Source organism: Podarcis tiliguerta (genome assembly GCF_965153285.1).
Source record: "Podarcis tiliguerta genome assembly, chromosome: 11".
In the NCBI taxonomy this organism is placed as follows: Eukaryota; Metazoa; Chordata; class Lepidosauria; order Squamata; family Lacertidae; genus Podarcis; species Podarcis tiliguerta.
Window position 1 is genome coordinate 33107539 of NC_139544.1, and position 19104 is coordinate 33126642.

Consider the following 19104-nt stretch of genomic DNA (forward strand, 5'->3'; position numbering starts at 1 on the left):
CACATTAATTTCCTTCATCTGATTGGGGCGACAGTGATCAATTCAGCTTTGCTTGAAACTGTGAAACCATAAGAGGTTAAACATAGACAACAAGGACCCCACAGCACCAGGGTTAACTTAGATTTTAATAACTGGAGTAAAATAAAGAGGATAAAGACACAGAAATGCACCTTCTGCTGCACTTATACACCAGGATATGCAAAGGCTCCTCCCCAAGTACAAAGCTGATATTGCAAAATGAAATACAAGAAAATGAAGTTATAAATGATCAACCCCTGTACATCACAGATAATGCCCATAAAGAACTATAGGTATTACACATTGTATAGGTTTTATGGCGGGTAGGTGAGTGGAACAAAAAGAATAGAAAGGGGAGAACCCACAGACAAGTAAAAAGGTACCTCCTTTTGAGATGTGAGCACCTTTCTTAAATAACTGCCATATGGATTTAAAAAAAATTTTTTTTTTGAAAATATGCAGTAAAATAAGTGTTTTGTCCAAATAACCCATGCTTCTGTTTATCATGCATCAAGATGCAGTCTGCTTTTCCTGTTGGACACTAATGAAAGGACAAGTAATAAATACACATCTATAAATAGCATTCCCCAAGTTAAAGTTTACCACATTCATTAACCAGAAGTACTTAAAACATGCCTTAGGAATTTTACTTATTTTTTTGTTTGTTTTAAAAAAAACTTACTGAGAATTTCCCAAGACTTCTTTGACATCCATTCGTGCGTTTATTAATAATAGTAAAACCCAGGCCTCTAGCAGGTAGAAACAATAAAACTTATTACTGCACAGATACTTAATACATGCTAGTAGAATTTGCAGTTAGACATAAGCAGAATTTATTGTTCAGCTCTTCTCTGGGCCGACAATATTTATTAAAGTGCAAATAAAGATGAAAAAATGCGCAAACAAAACAGAAGCTAGGCAGATCCATTTTCTATTGTTAGGATTTAGCAGCTTAGTCTGGTAAAGATCAGTTCAAATATGCCTTAGATGGCAATCTTTTTTTAAAACACTTATCTCCCTGAGAGGGTTTAAGGGAGGTAAATAATGATATTTAGCCCTATTTTGTCAACTGGCTGATAAGTCATTGGAAAAGTAAGGGCACTTTTCCAGCCTAGTTATTCAACAGTGCTAGTATCTGCATTCTGTTTTTAGTGATGTGTTTGTGTTCACTTTCCATGCAACTACAAAAAGGAGGCTACATGTTATTAAAGAACCATGGGAAGTACCACAAGCATTTTAAATAAAAGGACTTAATCAGGGAGCACATGGGGAAGGGGAGCTAGTACTAAGGGGCACAAGTCAGAAATCACACTGATTTGATAAATATTAAAAGTACATTCTTCCTGTTGAATTCAATATGACCTAAAGTTCCTTGATTTTCCCTGGATTGTGTCCCATAAGTTTTGGTTCTTAAGGATGGCATATGGGGAGGGGGTTAGTGGAGGTGGAATCCTTTGCAGTATTTTAAAAGGGAACAAAGTATATTTTCATTTATCCAGTAAGTGGACAAATTACTTTTTAAAAATTAATTAATGTTTCTACTCTTCCTGTCCAGAATTACTGGTGCCAGAGTGTAATTTATATAGATCAACCTTTCTTAGCAATGTTGTTATGTGCAAAATAATCAGTGATTCCTATATGATCAAGGCTGCAAAGACTCCACTGAGTTCTAGTGTGTGCAAGGAGCTCCCTGCAACCATTATGTGAGGCTCAGCGGTGTTTAAATGCACATCACAGTGCAATGGCATGTAGCAGCAATGCATGAGTGTGATTCTGTCTGACACTGCCAACATCTAAACCTTTAGAACCGGTTCTAAAGTACATGAGACTAACAGGAGTTCCAAGTCATATGATGCAGTCATATGATTACTTTGGTTGACCTATTCCTGATGGGAGATAGGGCTTTGGTACTAATGCAAGGAGGGAGAAAAGCTTAGTGCTAGCAGTGGGTTAGTTGCTTGCAACTGCTCTCCAAAGTTGATGGAGGAAGCCCACACATGTAAAGTGCTGTGCATATATGCACAGGAGCACACATGGTATGCTCAGTATTGGGGAACATATTTTTAAACAAAAGTTATAGAATTAGCTCTGCCAAAACCAAGAGCAAAGCATTAATCTACTATAGTAGGGGGTGGGGGATTGGTGGCCCTATGGGTGCTGCTAGCCTGCAATTCCTATCAATCTCAGCCAGCGTGACAATTGGTCAGTTCCCCATTCCTGTTCTATAAGGCCAGTCTTTGCCATGGAACTCAAATATCAGAGTCCCACCTAAGTGTGTATGTCTGACAACTTTGTAAGGTAGTGTATCCATTTGTACCCTAGATTAACTAATCATCCTTCTAGAGAAAGAAAAATATATGTACAATATTAAGGTAGCTTTTAATACGCTGCATCTCTGCTCCCCAGCCTTTTGGGGAAAGGAGATACCAGGATTTATTGACAAATGAGATACTTTCAATTAAAATGAATGGTTTAAATAACAAATGCAGTTCATGATGCTCTTAGATATTATTACCTACGGATTAAAATATTACTTTACAATGGACACGATGAATTGCAAACTGGATCAAAATATGTAGTTCCTTGCATGCTCTTTGTGGATCCTGCATTGTATCCAAATAAGGGTAGGCAAAGCCTCTCGCTTTACACTTGTATTTCCTCATTCATTGAAGTCTAATGGAATGTGTTATCCATACTTAACTTTGCCCCATTATTGCCTCATTCAGTGTGGTTATTACAGCCATTTCCTTTCTTCTTCATTAGGTCTCTGTTTCACTAAACTGTCACGTTTGCAAAACAACAGCTGTTTAATCACCATCTCTGGCGTTTGGTCTTTTACTTCCAGCAACTGCTTCTCTGTGCCCAAAAAGGAATCTTTGTGAGGCTCTGAGTCCCTTAATCGAAAAGGGAATTTGAATTTCTTCCAGCTTTCCCCCTTGCATTCTGTAGGGGGGCACATCATGCATAATTTCCCCATTACTCTAAAGTTCTCTGTAGGCTGAAGGACAACACTGATTTTTTTTCAGGCAGGCAGCCTAGGTTCAATTTTTAGGGATAGTTCATACAAAGTATCTTCATCTATGATGAGACTCTTGTCAAGTAAGTACTGAGTGACCTGGAAGAAAGGAAAAGGAACCCCCGTGCAAAACGAGGATTGCTTGTATTATTATTAAATTCATTTCTATACTGCTTTATATTTTAAATAACAAATCTCAAAATGGTTTACAACACAAATTTCTGTACTGCAAATACCCAAGTAGATCTCAAACCATCTTCCAGCCTCCCATCCCTAATCCACATTATTTCACAAATTTAAGTCTTTAGCAAAAGTACCGCATTTTTCGCACCATAGGGCGCACCGGACCATAGGGCGCACCTAGTTTTGGGAGGCGGAAAACAAGAAAAAAATATTCTGAACCCCAGAAGCCAGAAGCGCAAAAGGGATCTGGCTTCTGGGATACCGTGTGACTGTTCTGGCTTCTGGGGTAACCGTGCCAAGCCTCTTCAGGGCAGGGGGATGAAGGCTCCCCCTGCCCAAAGAGGCTGCGCAGGGCTAAACCAGAAGCCAGGACAGACGCGTCGCTGAAGGGGCACTGCGCCTTCTCTCTCTGTGCAGCGCCCCTCCTTCACAGGAAAGGCGCTGCGCAGAGAGGGAGAATGCACAGCGCCCTTCAGCGAAGCTGGAGAAGGAACAGAAGGAGACCCTTCTGTTCCTCCTCGGGCTTCGCATGACAGGCGCGTTGCTCAAGGGGCGCTGCGCCTTCTCTCTCTCTCTGCGCAGCGCCTCTCCTTCACAGGAGAGGCGGTGCACAGAGAGGGAGAAGGCGCAGCGCCCTTCAGCGAAGCTGGAGAAGGAACAGAAGGAGACCCTTCAGTTCCTCCTCCGGCTTCCAGGACCAGTGCGTCGCCGCGGAGCCAAGGCGCACCTAGTTTTTTTGGGGTGAAATAAAGGGGAAAAAAATTATTTCCCCCCCCCAGGCTCGAGCTTCCCCCGACCCCAGCCCACAGAACAGGCAACTCTCCGCAAGCCGCGGGAGCCCAGCGGCAGGCTCCCGCGCCTTGCCAAGAGCTACCCAAGCGCGCCGGGGCATCGGGATAAGAGGCAGCTCTGTGCAAGCCGGGGGAGCCCTCCCACAGCTTGCGCACAGCTACCCGAAGCCCCGGCGCGACTGCTCAGCGCACCCGGGCTTCGAGGTGCAGGCAGCTCTGCGCAAGCCGGGGGAGCCCGGGGGAGACTTCCGCGGGCTCCCAGGGCTTGCGGATAGCTTCCTGAAGCCTGGAGAGGGAGAGGGGTCAGTGCGCACAGACCCCTCTTGCTCTCCAGGCTTCAGCGAAAGCCTGCATTCGCTCCACAGGACGCACACACATTTCCCCTTCATTTTTTGGAGGGGAAAAGTGCGTCCTATAGAGCGAAAAATACGGTAATAAATGTGGAATTCCACAGAAATGCAATTTATTGGAGACTCTGCAATTATAAAGTTAGGGCTATCTTGCTGTCCCTGTAAATGGGACATATCAGATCACTGTTTCCATTGCACCCTTCCTGAACAGAACTTATTGTGCTATTCAAGGAAAACAAATCATCTAGCCAGTATTTTAGATTTAACGATGAGTCATAAACATCTCCTTTTCCACTAAATGAAAAATGTGGTTGTACACCTAGAGCACTACAGAAACTTTATATTGGTGCAAGAGGACAGATGAAAGTACAATACCTTTTGTTGGTATTCTATGCGATAGGAAGTCTGTTGGAACTGTCGTATCTCCCTGATAATATGTGATATCTGTTAAAGAAACAAATATAAAAAAGAGTCACTTGTTTTATTACCATGTACAGTGGTACCTCGGGCTACAGACTCCGCTAGCCCAGAAGTAGTACCTTGGGTTAAGAACTTTACCTCAGGATGAGAACAGAAATCGCGTGGCGGCAGCGGCAGGCCCCATTAGCTAAAGTGGTACCTCAGGTTAAGAATGGACCTCCGGAACAAATTAAGTTCGTAACCAGAGGTACCACTGTAATGTTTTTTTTCTTGCCTCCTTTTTTCCTCTGCAGCACCCTGTATGCCATTAAAAAAACCCTGCTCCCAGTGCTTGAGAGAATCTTCGGAATGGGGTGTGTGTGTGTGTGTTATGTTTAGGGGAAGTTGTGAATGGAGGAGCAACTGTGGATCCAAGCCACTGACTTCACTAGAATTTAAAATATTCTATCCTGCAACAAATGGTGTTTCAGGAGACTTTTACATGTATCTTCTTCTGAATTACAATTTCAACCTCACTTGGGCCATATTGCCCTTTCACAAATCCACCTAATGTTTCATTTATGAATCAACTGTAAATGCATCTATTGCAGCTTAATTATCTCCTGAAAACTGCCCTCTTCTCAAAGCATGCTGTTTGTGTGTGACAAAGAAATATATACCGTATTTTTCGCCCTATTGGACGCACCGGCCCATAGGACGCACCTAGTTTTTGGGGGGGAAATCAAGGAAAAAATTTTTATTTCCCCCCCAGGTTTGCGCAGCCATCCCCAAGCTAGAAGAGGGAGACGGAGCGCTCTGTCTCCCTCTTCTGCCTTCAGGGACAGCCTCTCTAGCCTCCGTGGGGCAGCGGCTTGCCCCGCTGTCCCCCGAGCTTGTGGGGCTGCTGGGGAGGGGGAGAAACAAGCTTGCTTCTCCCCCCTGCCAGCCCCACAAGCTCGGGGGATAGCGGGGAGGCGGAGCGCCGCCACCCCGCTATTCCCCAACCTGATCTGGAGGCTGGCGGGGGGGGGGGGAGAAGCAAGCCTCCAGATCAGGTCGGGGAATAGCGGGGTGGCGGCGCTGCGCCTCCCCGCTGTCCCCCGAGCTTTTGGGCTGCAGGCTGCTGCCCGCAAGCCTTGCGAGCCCGCGGGACCTCCCGTCGGGCTTGCAAGACTTGCGGATAGCTTCCTGAAGCCTGGAGAGCGAGAGGGGTCGGTGCGCACCAACCCCTCTCGCTCTCTGGGCTTCAGCGAAAGCCTGCATTCGCCCCATAGGACGCACACACATTTCCCCTTCATTTTTGGAGGGGAAAAATGCGTCCTATAGGGTGAAAAATACGGTATATGCATTTTATGAAATAAATAAATAACTTGCTTATGCCCTTCTGTGCATTTCTGATTGCCGGAAAACACACACATGCTCCTCATAGGCAACTAATGCTGGTTAAGGAAGTAAAGTTCTAGGTTCTGTACATTATCTATATATTTCACTGAACGCAAAACAGCTGACTCAGCTGAACATCTTCAACTTACTCTTGTACAAACGGGAAAATGTGTGTACATACATATAAACTGGATTATGGACACTCCAAAATTCACCAGCAGGTGGTGATAGAACATTGACCCTGCATACAAAAATAAACAATTTCGTTCTCATTTCTACCTATAATACACCTTGAAATGCAATCAATATATGGTCCATAGTAAGTCCTTGTAAACTGAAACCAAAATGTAGAGAGAACTATTACCATTCGCATTTTGGAAAAATTGACAAGGCCTTCTTCAGTAAAGTTGGGTGTTCCTTCTTCAATAAATGCCAGGTCTGTCAAGTACATCCCGAGATATGGCACTGAAGGCGGGTTACAACTGCACGACAAGAAATTTTAGGTTTTACTCTTATGTCTTTGTACATGGGTCTGTATGCATGGGACTATAGTCTTAAAATGACTTTGAGCTCATTGAGCCTGAATTCATGTAAGCAATTATAACAGCTATAATTACTCTCATACATTCCGTATCTGACATATTTTCTTAAATAGCTAAACCTTACATAAATTGCAAAGAAGCAGTAAGTGAATGCCTGAATGTGTAGAAAAATGTGCAACTGCTATCTATGTCTTCAAAACCTGCAAAGAAAGTGTTTCTGGATCTTGAGATATGAACAGGTCATACTCCTTGGTGATAGTGTGCATCACTCAGGAAAATAATAAAACTGAACATGCCACCTGCAGTAGTGAAATGAGACTGTAAAGTATACATACATACTTCTACCTTGGAGTAAGCCCCATTCAACACTGTGGGACTTACCTCTGAATCGAAATGTTATAGGACTGTGCTGTAAGTCTGTTGTGAACTCTGCTGATTATTGCTAGTCTTGCTCAGAATAGACCCATTGAAATTAATGAATATAAGTAATTTAGGTCTATTTATTTCAATGGGTCTACTCTCAGTTCAGCTTACTCAGAATCGACTCTATGTATTCAAGAAGCATGTTAGCACTTGCATAAATGGTCAAGTATTGCTCAGCCCAACATCCACTCACTTTATAGTGGGGCTGCAAGGGAAACTCCATCAAAGTGAATGGAGATAGCATGACAGAAGTGCTGGTCGACTGTTCCCCAAAATCATTACTACCAAACAATTGAATAGAAGCAACCCTTCTTTGAACTCTTCATATGAATCTCAGAGCTATGGAGATATTATATAGGTCAAGGACAGCCCACACGACCCCTCAGATATTGTTGGACTGAAACTCCCATAAGCTCTAGCCAGCATGACCAATGGTCAGGGAGGATGACTTGTGGAGGGCATATGGAGGGCACCAGGTCGGCTATCCAGGTTGTTGGATATTCCCAGCAGTTTTTTAAAATTAATGTGGCCATACATTTATTGGAAACGTTTCTACAATTCTATTAGGACACATTATATACAGAATAATAGGTTTATTATACCCAGAGATACTATAAAAATCTATACATGATAATGACTTTGGAGCATGTTCAACAAAACATTGGAATTGAATTCCATGAAGCCTGTATTAAAAAGATGATTTCTTAATTGTTCAGTATAACTCCCATAGAAGATAGCTAGCTGAAGCATTATCTTAATAACTATCCACCATTCACAGCAAAATGTAATAATTTCAAACATACTTCTTGAGTGTTTCTCTGAGATTCTTAAATCTTCCCTCAGATGATACAGTCTTCTGAAGTTTATCCATAAGGGCTTTAGCCTACAAAGAAAACAAATTAGAAGATTCACTCCTTATAGCAAAATGGAATATGATACTACTCAGGTTAAGAAAATTCTGCTGAAACGCGTTCAAATGCAAGACAAACACTGTGGGGTTCTAGTGTTGGATTATGATAATGTGATGCTCCCTGTGGCCCCATGATAAGGTCGGTCCTGTTCTTGATGGTTAAACTACTGGTTTTCTAGTGATGTGGTTACATCATTCTGAACCACTGCAAACCATTTACTTATAATATTTCTAGTAACAATACCCATTACACAGATAACATATTTTGTGATTACTCGCCTGTTTAGAAACCTTAGCCCAGGTTTTCTTCAGTCTGTAGATTGCACTTCTGTTCAAGGCTGATGTGATTTCAAGCACACCATTATAGTTGTGCAAACATCGGCAGATGTCTGCCACCGCTACCCATTTCTCAATTGCATTAGCACGTGAACCAACGTCAGCATAATTCATAATTTGGGAAGCCACAAGGTTGCTCATCTAGGTCAAAGAAGAAGTTCTTAGAATATTTCTATTTACAGCATGCTATTAAAAGTATAAATGGAATTACAATGATGGGTTTTTTTTTAGCATTTAACACTAAGAAAGCATATATTGCATAAATGACAATGGCACAAGAAAAAGTGAATTAAGGAAGATGGTGAAGGCAGAACAATCTTCACCAAACAGCAAGTTGCCCTTGGCAGTGGGCTTTCAGTTGTGAATCAAGGGAAAAAACTAAGGGGATGTAATCTAAGCAGAAATCAATAAGCTAAGCAATGTGAAACAAGATTGGTATTATTTTGTTTTTATTAAACAAGGGTAAATGTAGTTTAATTTCTTCTGCTAGTGTTTGCAGATTTCAGTCAACTGCAACTATGCAATTGCTGGCTAGCAGGTTAGGAAAATGGAATGCTCTGGTGGTTTTTTCTATAGTTAGTCATGAAGAGTCTGGAAGGTAAAGCATTTACATCAACTTACATCATTAAAGTGTTGACTGGTTTTCATTATATACGGTGTTCTTTCATTTTTATCCAGTTTCATCCAACCCTGTCCAAGGAACTCTCTGGAAAAATCAGAAAGAAGAGAACAAAAGAAGAAACTGTCATCGGAAATGGCAGACCAGAATATTGTTAATTGTATTTATTTATATTATTAACTTATAATTCATTTAAATAATAATAATTTTATCTTACGCTTCCTCCAAGGACCTCAGTGTGTTGTACTTGGTTTTATTGTGTTTTATGGAGATGGAACCCCACAGGAGTGTGTTACCATACCTGAAAGACCTGCTCCCCCCCCCCCCAGACCTTCTCAAGTGTTAAGATCAGCACAGGGGACTTTCTTGGTAGTTCCAGTCCCTCAGAAGTTCTTTCTGGGGGATGGGGGGGGTGACCAAGGGGAGGCATTCTCTGTGGCAGCCCCAAAGTTGTTGCTGTTGGCAGTGGTGTTATTTTAATTTATTACCCTTCACTCAAGGTCCCAGGGTGGGTTACAACATTCAATAAATATACACATGGGGAAAGGTGTGAGTCATATTGTTTGTCATATATACAATTTTTATGCAACACTGCTAAATAACCAGAGATGTATAGGATTTTTAAAAGCCCTTATTCATTTTAAAGCACCATCCCTTGGGTTAAAAGGAGACGGCTAATTTAGGAAGCTGAAAGGGTATGTATTTGATAAGCTCAATATTCGCTGCTCTTGTTCTCAAGCCTACAGAATTCCTGAACTAGCAGTTAGCGAGGGAATATTAAATGTCAGGTGTTATTTGGAAGTGGGGTGTGTGTGTGTATGTGTGTGTGTGTAAGTCTATTCAGGAAGTGAACTGCATTCTGCTCACAAAGAAGTGCAGTAGACATGTGCTGCTAATGAACACTTTGATTAAAGTCTTTCATAGTCCATTTATTATGCTATGATAGTTTTTAAGCAGCACTAAACACAGCTCTATCTGTTACGCATTCAAATTCTTTTTATAGGCCTGTCACTAATGTGAATCAGTTTGCAACTTCACTTGCAAAATATTTTCATTTGATAATAACGATCAGAAAGCCACTTACTCATAGGGTATGCTCCTGAAAACAATGTGATCTAAGAGAGTGATTTGTTCAGCGAGTTCCATAGCCGATAAAGTTTCAAAGCACTCTGGTTTTGGACACTCTAACTGTAAACAAGGAAGCACACAAAAACAGCCATTTCAATTCTTCTAGTTTGTTTCATGCCCCATTAGGTAACTGATGGCAGTGTCAGTTTCACTGCCCAGTTCTTCATTTATGGAAACAACCTGAGTAAGAGGAAAGGTACTAACAGAACAGAGGTCTCTTCTATGGAAGAGGAATAGAAACTTCAGGTGCAATTCAGCAAAAATTAAGAGCTCCCGCACTTCAAGAACATTTACCCTTACCAATCTTCCTGCAAGGCGGGCAGGAGTCTGATATAGTATGTTGATGCCAATGCCTAAGCCAATACCGCTCACATTCTGTAACCAATAAAGTTGTGGCCTAAATTTTGCCCATTAACATTAACCTAAAATTTTGTGTCCTTGTGTTTTTATTCTCTTTGGGGTGGCTTGGGGGGGGGGGCCTTGACATGCAATGTAACTACAGAAAGATGCTGCCCCAATACCCATGCCCACAGAGTTGGGCCAGGAGAATACTACTGCCGATGATATCAAAAGAGGCATAGTGATTGAGGAGGAGGAGCAAGGTCTCTCTCTATGCCATCCATCTGGGCAAAGAAGGCCCATGGTTCTTGTAAATGAAACTGTTCTTGGAGAACTCTTAACATTCCTCTTTCTCATTTCCTACATTAAAGGTAAAGGTACCCCTGCCCATACGGGCCAGTCGTGTCCGACTCTAGGGTTGTGCGCCCATCTCACTTAAGAGGCCAGGGGCCAGCGCTGTCCGGAGACACTTCCGGGTCACGTGGCCAGCGTGACAAAGCTGCATCTGGCGAGCCAGCGCAGCACACGGAAACGCTGTTTACCTTCCCGCCAGTAAGCGGTCCCTATTTATCTACTTGCACCCGGGGTGCTTTCGAACTGCTAGGTTGGCAGGCGCTGGGACCAAGCAACGGGAGCGCACCCCGCCGCGGGGATTCGAACTGCCGACCTTTCAATCGGCAAGTCCTAGGCACTGGGCTTTTACCCACAGCGCCACCCGCGTCATTCCCTACATTGGTTATCCATTAATATGTTTTCTTCTTCAAAATGTAAACCATATGAAGAAGCCATCTGTGATGGGGCTGTGTCATTTGGATTCTTTATTGTACCTTCATAGCATTAGTGCATTAACAAAGACTAAAATATTCAGATGCACAAAGAGTAAGGTGTAGGGGACTTATAATTGTGCAGGGCTTGCAAAAATAACGAGTAGAGCAAAGCCCACTTAAAAGCATGGGTGCATAATGTGGGTGGATAAATTTAGTATCCACACACCTAGGGCAAAACCAGTAAGCTTTGAACACTGAATTAAGTTTGCTGTCACTATTGCAACAATATGCACCTTGATTAGCAAGTACTATAACTGCAAAGCTATCTGTTTTCCCAAGCTATTCTGTGGTTCAAATTCAAATTCATTTCATGCTTCCCTCATGTAAATAATCTTTCTGCGGTTTGTGGCAGCACATGTCTTTTTTTCTAATACACTCTTGTTTGTGTTTTAACTTGCAAATAGACACTGTAATTTCCAATAATTTGCATAATGAGCTAGGAGGCCCATTCACAGATGTGTGCCATTCTAAAAGACCTCCACTGTATATATTCAAATGGAAGGCCTGTGTTTTGCATAACTTCCAACTAAGCCTGTGAACAGCTAACAGCTATCCTTTCACCTGTTTCAAACAAATGTTGTTGAACAATTTGAACGGGGAGTGGTCAAGTGCAAATACAAAAGGGATGGTAATTAATTTGCTATAAAAGCTGCAACAAGCAAGCAGCCAAACACCATTTCTAGTGATTTCATTTACCCCAATTTACATAAATATGAATAAATCTGACATAAGCTTATGTAGATTAACTCACCATCTGCATTATATCCTCAATTTTTAAATGGGTGTCATCTTGATCCTCCTGAGAGAGTGCTCTAAAATAGGTGGCAGAATATTTCATATAAAAATGTTTATCTCTGTGGCTAGTGACAATTCAGTAACAAGGATATTTTGTACTTTTGAAACAAACTCTGGAAAACTTTTATCACAGAGAATCAGTGGATATAAGCCTGTATTTTGTCAAAATCTCCTAGCCTTAGGAGAAAAACAGATTTAATTTTTAACTCTTGAAAGAAATGAAATGAGCACATTTTTATTGCAAAGGTGATTGCATTGTGATTCTTTTTGTGATTCCTTGAAAATAAGCGCTGTGTGGATAATGCAGAGTACAATTTCTTCATTTCTTACAATATTGTTGAATGCCACCCCAGTCTCCTGAACACAGGAAACTGGGTCCAGTGATTAGAACTCTGGCATCCAGTTTAACCCCCAAGCCTTGGTTAAACTCTAACATCTACTAGACCCAGGTAGTTAGAGGACTCTGGCACCCACAAATGCCTAACAATACTTTATGATTAAACTAATTCAACTGCTTTACCTCAAGATGTTTGCTGTAGCTTTTCTTTCTTGTGGCAAAAGGTCAGGATCTCTCAAAACTTCTTCTAGCAGATTTAGAACATTCATCTTCAGTTCATTGTTTAGCTCAAAATCCTGCAAAAGAATTTTTTTTTCTGAATGAAGCAATCATACTACATATGCGTTTTTGTTCAGCATTTGTTTTTCACAGTTCTGTTGTTTTGAATAAGTATTTGAACCTTGTACCAAAGATTCTGAAATGAACAAAACCAAGAAGTTATTAAAATGTATCTGTTTGAAGAGTTTTGAATTACAAAACAGCAATACCTTAACTGACATTACTTTGAACACTCAGATATAACTACCTACCTATTCTTATCCAAGATCGTTAAGGTAACATATACAATATATCTAGAAGCTGATGGTTTAAGTCATTTTATGAAGTTAATGATGTAACGTTAAACAAACATTAAAACATACCCCGTATTATGTTGCTATAGTACTTGTTTTTGTAAACTGACCAGTTAATATTTTTCATGAAGGGTGGTACACAAATCTCAACAGAAAAATAATTAATTTTAGGACTTCCAAGGTAAAAATCAGCACTTTTCTCAACTCAGAAATTAATTTTTAGGTAGTGAAGCTTTTCAAAATAGGTGATATTTGGCTAGGCCAACTGCAAGCTGCAGTATTTTGTACTATGGATTCCCCAAGCATGTCCTATGCTTAAAAGCAACATATAGTATCTCCTTCTGAAACCTAGACGGATAACATACATCAATTCTGAGAATAAATCTGACTTTTTCTCTTAGTTAATACTTGTGCATCTTTGTGAATATTTCCAAAGATTAGACACTGGGAGGGTGAGGGATGGATTCAAGAAAATGCATGTACTGAAACATCTTCATGTTTGGAGTCATTGAGAAGCACTAACTCCAGTCATTTGCATTTCAGCTTAGTGCAGATGTTTGGATAAAGGATTTAAACTAAAAGCTTCATCAATCCAGTATATTTGTAACGGTTCCTTTTATAGTGATTGTTTGCTACCATGTGGGTAGCAATTCAGCATCTGTTTCCATAGAAACCCAAACAATAGTCACTAGCAAAGTTCTTGAAATTCTTGCACATTTTATTTTGAATGTGTGATTAGGAAAGATATATGCTATTGCCCTATACATATTTCTAAATATTTTAGCTTCGGTGTCTAGGGACTTCTGCAAGGACTTACCAAACAAATGTTGGTTATCCTATGAGCAAAGCCTGTTGGTAAAAGTCTTGCTGTATACAAATTAGCTGAAACTTTGTCTATCTACGGCCACTGCTTTTCCATTACTGAGAGAATGATGAGAAGTATTCCAACACTCCTCTATCATCATCATCATCACTGAAACACTCTAGAACACTCAAGAAATATGTAAAGTTCACTCCTCATTTGTCTTTTCAGATACACTGCTCATGGTTAAATCATAAATAAGTAACAATAAATAATATATTTGCCCGGTGATGCTTTGTCAAACATTATGCTCCTCACATAGCAACACAGGTGTTTTATTTCCAGGCAGAATCCGCTTAATCTGTAACCAAACCAGAGAAATATCTGGCATGCAGAGTGAATGTTAAGTTGTTGCTATGCAGCTAAAAAGCTTTTCACTTCCTTTGCAGCAGGTTATTGTTTGGGTGCAGTTTCTCTATAGCAGCCTTCTTCTGCACTTTTATTGACAATAATTTCTTTTCATTTCTCTTTTCAAGTCTCTGATCCCCTTTTATAACATACACAATCTTTTAATATATATATATTTTTAAAAAACCTAACGTTTGAAACCAAAGGAATACTCCTTACTCGTTTTCCATTATTAATGGTAAAACAGCCATGAGAGATACACACATATTTGAATAGATGAATTATAAAACAGCATAGGAAAAGTATATAATAAAGTATATAATACTTAATGTTTGTATAGTGTTTCATGGGCATTATCCATTCCTTTCAACAATCTTGGTATGCTAAGACCGTTGCATTATCCCCTATTTTTCAGACAGAAAAACTGTGGCTTGCCTAGGCAAGTTTCAAACCATGAACTTTTCATTAGTAGCTTAGTATGAAATTCTATGCTCACCTGGGAGTAAGTCCCATTAAATTCAATGGTGTTTACTTCTGAGTGACCACGTTTAAGTCTGCACTATACTAGATCATTTTTAGATACAAAGATACATCAGTTACTATTATTTTAATGAACAACATCAACATCCTGATGCAGCAGCTCTTGCATGAATGCTGGATGCAGTCCCTTCTGAATCTCCTCAATCCTGAAGCCTGCTTGCAGCAGGACACCTGCTTACAAAGCCATATTCTGCAGAATCAAATATCTCCCCCTAGCCCAAACCACGCCTTGCCTAATTCCTCCTTATGTTTTGTAGTTTTCACTACTCACTGGGACAGCCAGTGGAGTGGAGTGGATTGAATTGCTGGACTAGCACCAAGACCATCAAGATTCACATCTCCACTCACCTCTTAAAGCCACTGGCAACTTTTGGGCCTGTTAACATCTCTTAGCTTAATCTACCTCACTGGGTTGTTGCAAATAATAATAATAATTTATTATTTATACCCCGCCCATCTGGCTGGGTTTCCCCAGCCACTCTGGGCAGCTCCCAATTGAATATTAAAAACACAATACAGCATTAAACATTAAAAACTTCCCTAAACAGGGCTGCCTTCAGATGTCTTTTAAAAGTAGGATAGTTGCTTATTTCCTTGACATCTGATGGGAGGGCATTCCACAGGGCAGGAGCCACAACCGAGAAGGCCCTCTGCCTGGTTCCCTGTAACCTCACTTCTCGCAGTGATGGAACCTCCAGAAGGCCCTTGGCACTGGACCTCAGTGTCTGGGCTGAACGATGAGGGTGGAGACGCTTCTTCAGGTATACAGGACCGAGGCCTTTTAGGACTCGAAGATAAGCCGGGGGGGGGGGGGAATAATACATGCTTTATATAAATAAATAAAAAAATAAAAAAATAAAAAAACAAAGCCAGGGAGCTTGAGACCAGCCTTTTCCAATACGTGTATCGTTTTACTTGTCAGGTAAAAAGAAAAAAAGCAGTGGCATGGGATTTTAAGACCAAGGCAGCATGATGGGGAAGGGTTAAGAAACTCCCATGCTTGCACTCTGGGTTAGTCTTCTGCTTTACTTGGCAACCTTTGTAGTGACTTTGGGAGGTGGAGGTGGAAGGGAAGACCAGGACAAACTCCACATGACTGAGCATCATGCGTACTTTGGCCATGAGTGAAATCCAATTTACCTAGAAAACAAGAATGAAGACTATAAAAAAGGTTTAGAACAGTCTGCATTCCAACACGCAAGGGTTTACTGCATTACGTTTTCCTGAATATAATGCTAGCGGTTCTGTCCAGATTTTGCACAGTCCTTTTATACAGCAGTACCTGTTGCATTATGGAATTGTGGCTTTTTGAGCCACCTACTGCCATATCATGCTAACTTTTAAAATGGCGGGAAAGAACTGTATGCTGGGAGGCTAACCCAAATTTCATCATGTAGAGTGGAATTAGCACTAAACTTCCACTAGATTTCTAGAAGTGGCTTTTAAGTGTGTGAAAGGTCACATAAAATGCAAACATTCACAGGTAAGAAAAGGTTTGGAAAACAGAATAAAGTGCTGTCTTAATGCAGCCATCAACTCACACAGCAAGCCTGTCACAATATGCATACGTATATGATGTAAAAAGGTAAAGGAACCCCTGACCATTAGGTCCAGTCGTGACCGACTCTGGGGTTGCGGCGCTCATCTCGCTTTATTGGCCACTTTATTGGTACAGCTTCCAGGTCATGTGGCCAGCATGACTAAGCGCTTCTGGCGAACCAGAGCAGCGCACGGAAACAGCGTTTACCTTCCCGCTGGAGCGGTACCTATTTATCTACTTGCACTTTGACGTGCTTTCAAACTGCTAGGTTGGCAGGAGCAGGGACCGAGCAATGGGAGCTCACCCTGTTGCGGGGATTCGAACCACCAACCTTCCAATTGGCAAGTCCTAGACTCTGTGGTTTAACCCACAGCACCACCCACGTCCCCGTATATGATGTACATAGGGCCAATTAACACTCCATATTGCTTTAGACCTCTTCATTTGCCACATAACTGTTTTCAGGCTGGCTTGTGATAGGGTCCTTTAACTTTAATGTGAAAGAAAGGAGGAGGATAAGAAGAAATACTGCTTTGAGGCATAACTAACAACTCTGCCTCATACATATAGAAAAAGTGTGTACATTACAGCTTGTTATATAATACTGTGCCTTGAAGAGGCGAGAAATGCAAAACACCTTTGAGAAGCTCTGCCAGGAGAATTGTAGGAGCACTGTGCTCTCTGGATGCTAAACACCCATATTTATTAGCCCACACCAGGGGCCACTTTGAACAGTATGAGACAACCGATGTATCACCATGGAAACCTAATGTATGTTGAGATAACTGTAACACACACATGCCCCAGCTTTTTAGAGAATGGAAGGAAAAATCTATGAAGAATTAAACATTCAAAATAACAACAGTTATAGAAACTTATTGATAATATATACCTGGTGATTATGGCCCCCGGTATCAGGCCATGGCTGCGCCAAGGCAGCAAATATGATGTGAAATGGAAAGCCAAAGGCTTATACAGATTGGTTAATCTCTATGAAAACGATAACTCTCACAGCAGAGCAAATCATGGAAAACATGGAGGGTGCAATGTGAATTGGCTACTTATACATTAAATTATACTTTTTTTCAAACCCAGCAGTTAAATTCAAAGCACCCAAGTCACTGACTCCTTTTGAAAAATTAATTCTAAGTATGACTGACCATTCTACCAGTATATAATTCTGTCAATATTGTATAAAATATCCCATGATATTGCCATTGGGGCAACGTTCTGCTACTTTGGAAAACAGACAAAAATCCCTTTAAAATCAGTATCAACCTGCATAACAGAAAACTAATTTAAGCTAATTTATAGATGGCATCTAACACCCTTAAGACATAGTTACGTTTGCATAACATCTTCACTAGCATACTGGAGAGGATATAGGGCAACTGGTACAATAATCCGTATGTGGTGGACATGTGAACCAGTACAACTATTCTGGGAACTATTCAGTAAAACTATTCGCTGAAGTAGTATTACAAAACAGAATGTATAGTGTAATCCAAGTCTGGGTTTAGTAACAATTTTTAAGAAAGATCAACTTGCTTTAATATACTTATTTCCCCCCCGATAGCAACACAACTACTTATAGCACAGAATTGGAAAGGACTTGAACATCTACACATTGCGCAATGGAGACAAAACATATGGACAATTGCCTTATCTGAGAAACTAACAAAAACTAACATGCCTTGAACAATATATCTGAGGTGGATGGTTTTATTGAAGTTTGGTACCCCTTATAAAATATTCAAGTGAACACCCTGATGACCGGCCTCCACTGACTTCATCCATGGATTTATGGAAAAATCTTGTACATTAATCTTCTGTTATGGCAGATGGAAGGTGGGATTGGGGGAAACTTCTTGTTTTGTTTATATATTGTTGAAAACTAATTTTTTAAAAATCACACACACACACACACACGAGGAGGGTGGTGGCATTGTAGTAGAGATACGTTTTCTAATTTAAGGTACCTTTCAGGTTCTTTTATCACATGATTCTAAAAGTACAGTTTCAATTGTGGAATCTATTATTCTACCTTAGAAATAAATTCTAAGTGAATCTTAATCAACTTGCATCAATTAATTCCGTTCAATGTGGCCTGAACTGAAATACATGGGAATAGAGCTGTCCTTGGCTGGCGCTGCAAAAGTCTCCTCTCCATTCCACTTATTTCTGAGCAAAAAGTAGGTATCAGCATTTGTGGAGCCTGCCAGTTTTGTTCCTGTAACAGCAGTTTTTGTCTGTCAAACCTGATTGGATATAATTAGTTTAAATGTACAACTTGTACTAGTGAAATGGCTTCGTAATTCTCAAAGAGCTTTTACTGTTTGGGCATTTCATAAACTGGTAACGTGTACAGCAACTCTGAATCAATCATGACTCATGATTGTATTTCAATAGCTAATCATAACGGAGGCATTTTTTGCTGATCCAGGCTGCATCTAAACACCTATTTTAAAAAAACCACTCTGAAAATGATCCGGAAAAAACCGTTGTAAAGCTCACAATGGAAAATTTCATTCAGTTCCAATTTCAGCTCTACAGCACCATCTGGTGTCACAGTGTTATAAGGCGTTTATAACTTAAACAAACCTAATGTAGCTGAGTCCCCAGCGCTAGATTTTTGGCAACTCTGTGCCTATCTCAGAACTGATCAACAAACCAACCTTTATTAGCTTATTCCCAACAATGCATTCGTTTGAGTAAAACACGACTGTAATGAGAAAAGCAAACCTTGTCCCCTTGTAATTACACCACAGCAATATACAGAAGAACTATTCTAATGAGGCTGCACTGCAAACCTAAATTTTTAATATGACAATTGTGATGCTTAACAC

The 19104-nt window shown here is 40.7% G+C and overlaps 1 protein-coding gene across 1 annotated transcript in view; it reads right to left on the reverse strand.

The window, feature by feature from the left end:
* Positions 1-107: 107 nt before the first annotated feature.
* The window catches only part of RASGRF2 (Ras protein specific guanine nucleotide releasing factor 2), an 81895-nt gene continuing 62898 nt past the window's right edge, over positions 108-19104 (reverse strand). The window contains 10 exon segments of the mRNA XM_083404617.1: positions 108-3133; positions 4734-4802; positions 6505-6622; positions 7909-7988; positions 8295-8492; positions 8973-9057; positions 10055-10158; positions 12016-12076; positions 12580-12725; positions 12729-12884. Of these exon segments, the coding sequence (XP_083260743.1) occupies positions 3041-3133; positions 4734-4802; positions 6505-6622; positions 7909-7988; positions 8295-8492; positions 8973-9057; positions 10055-10158; positions 12016-12076; positions 12580-12725; positions 12729-12884 (1110 nt within the window). The 3' untranslated portion in view covers positions 108-3040.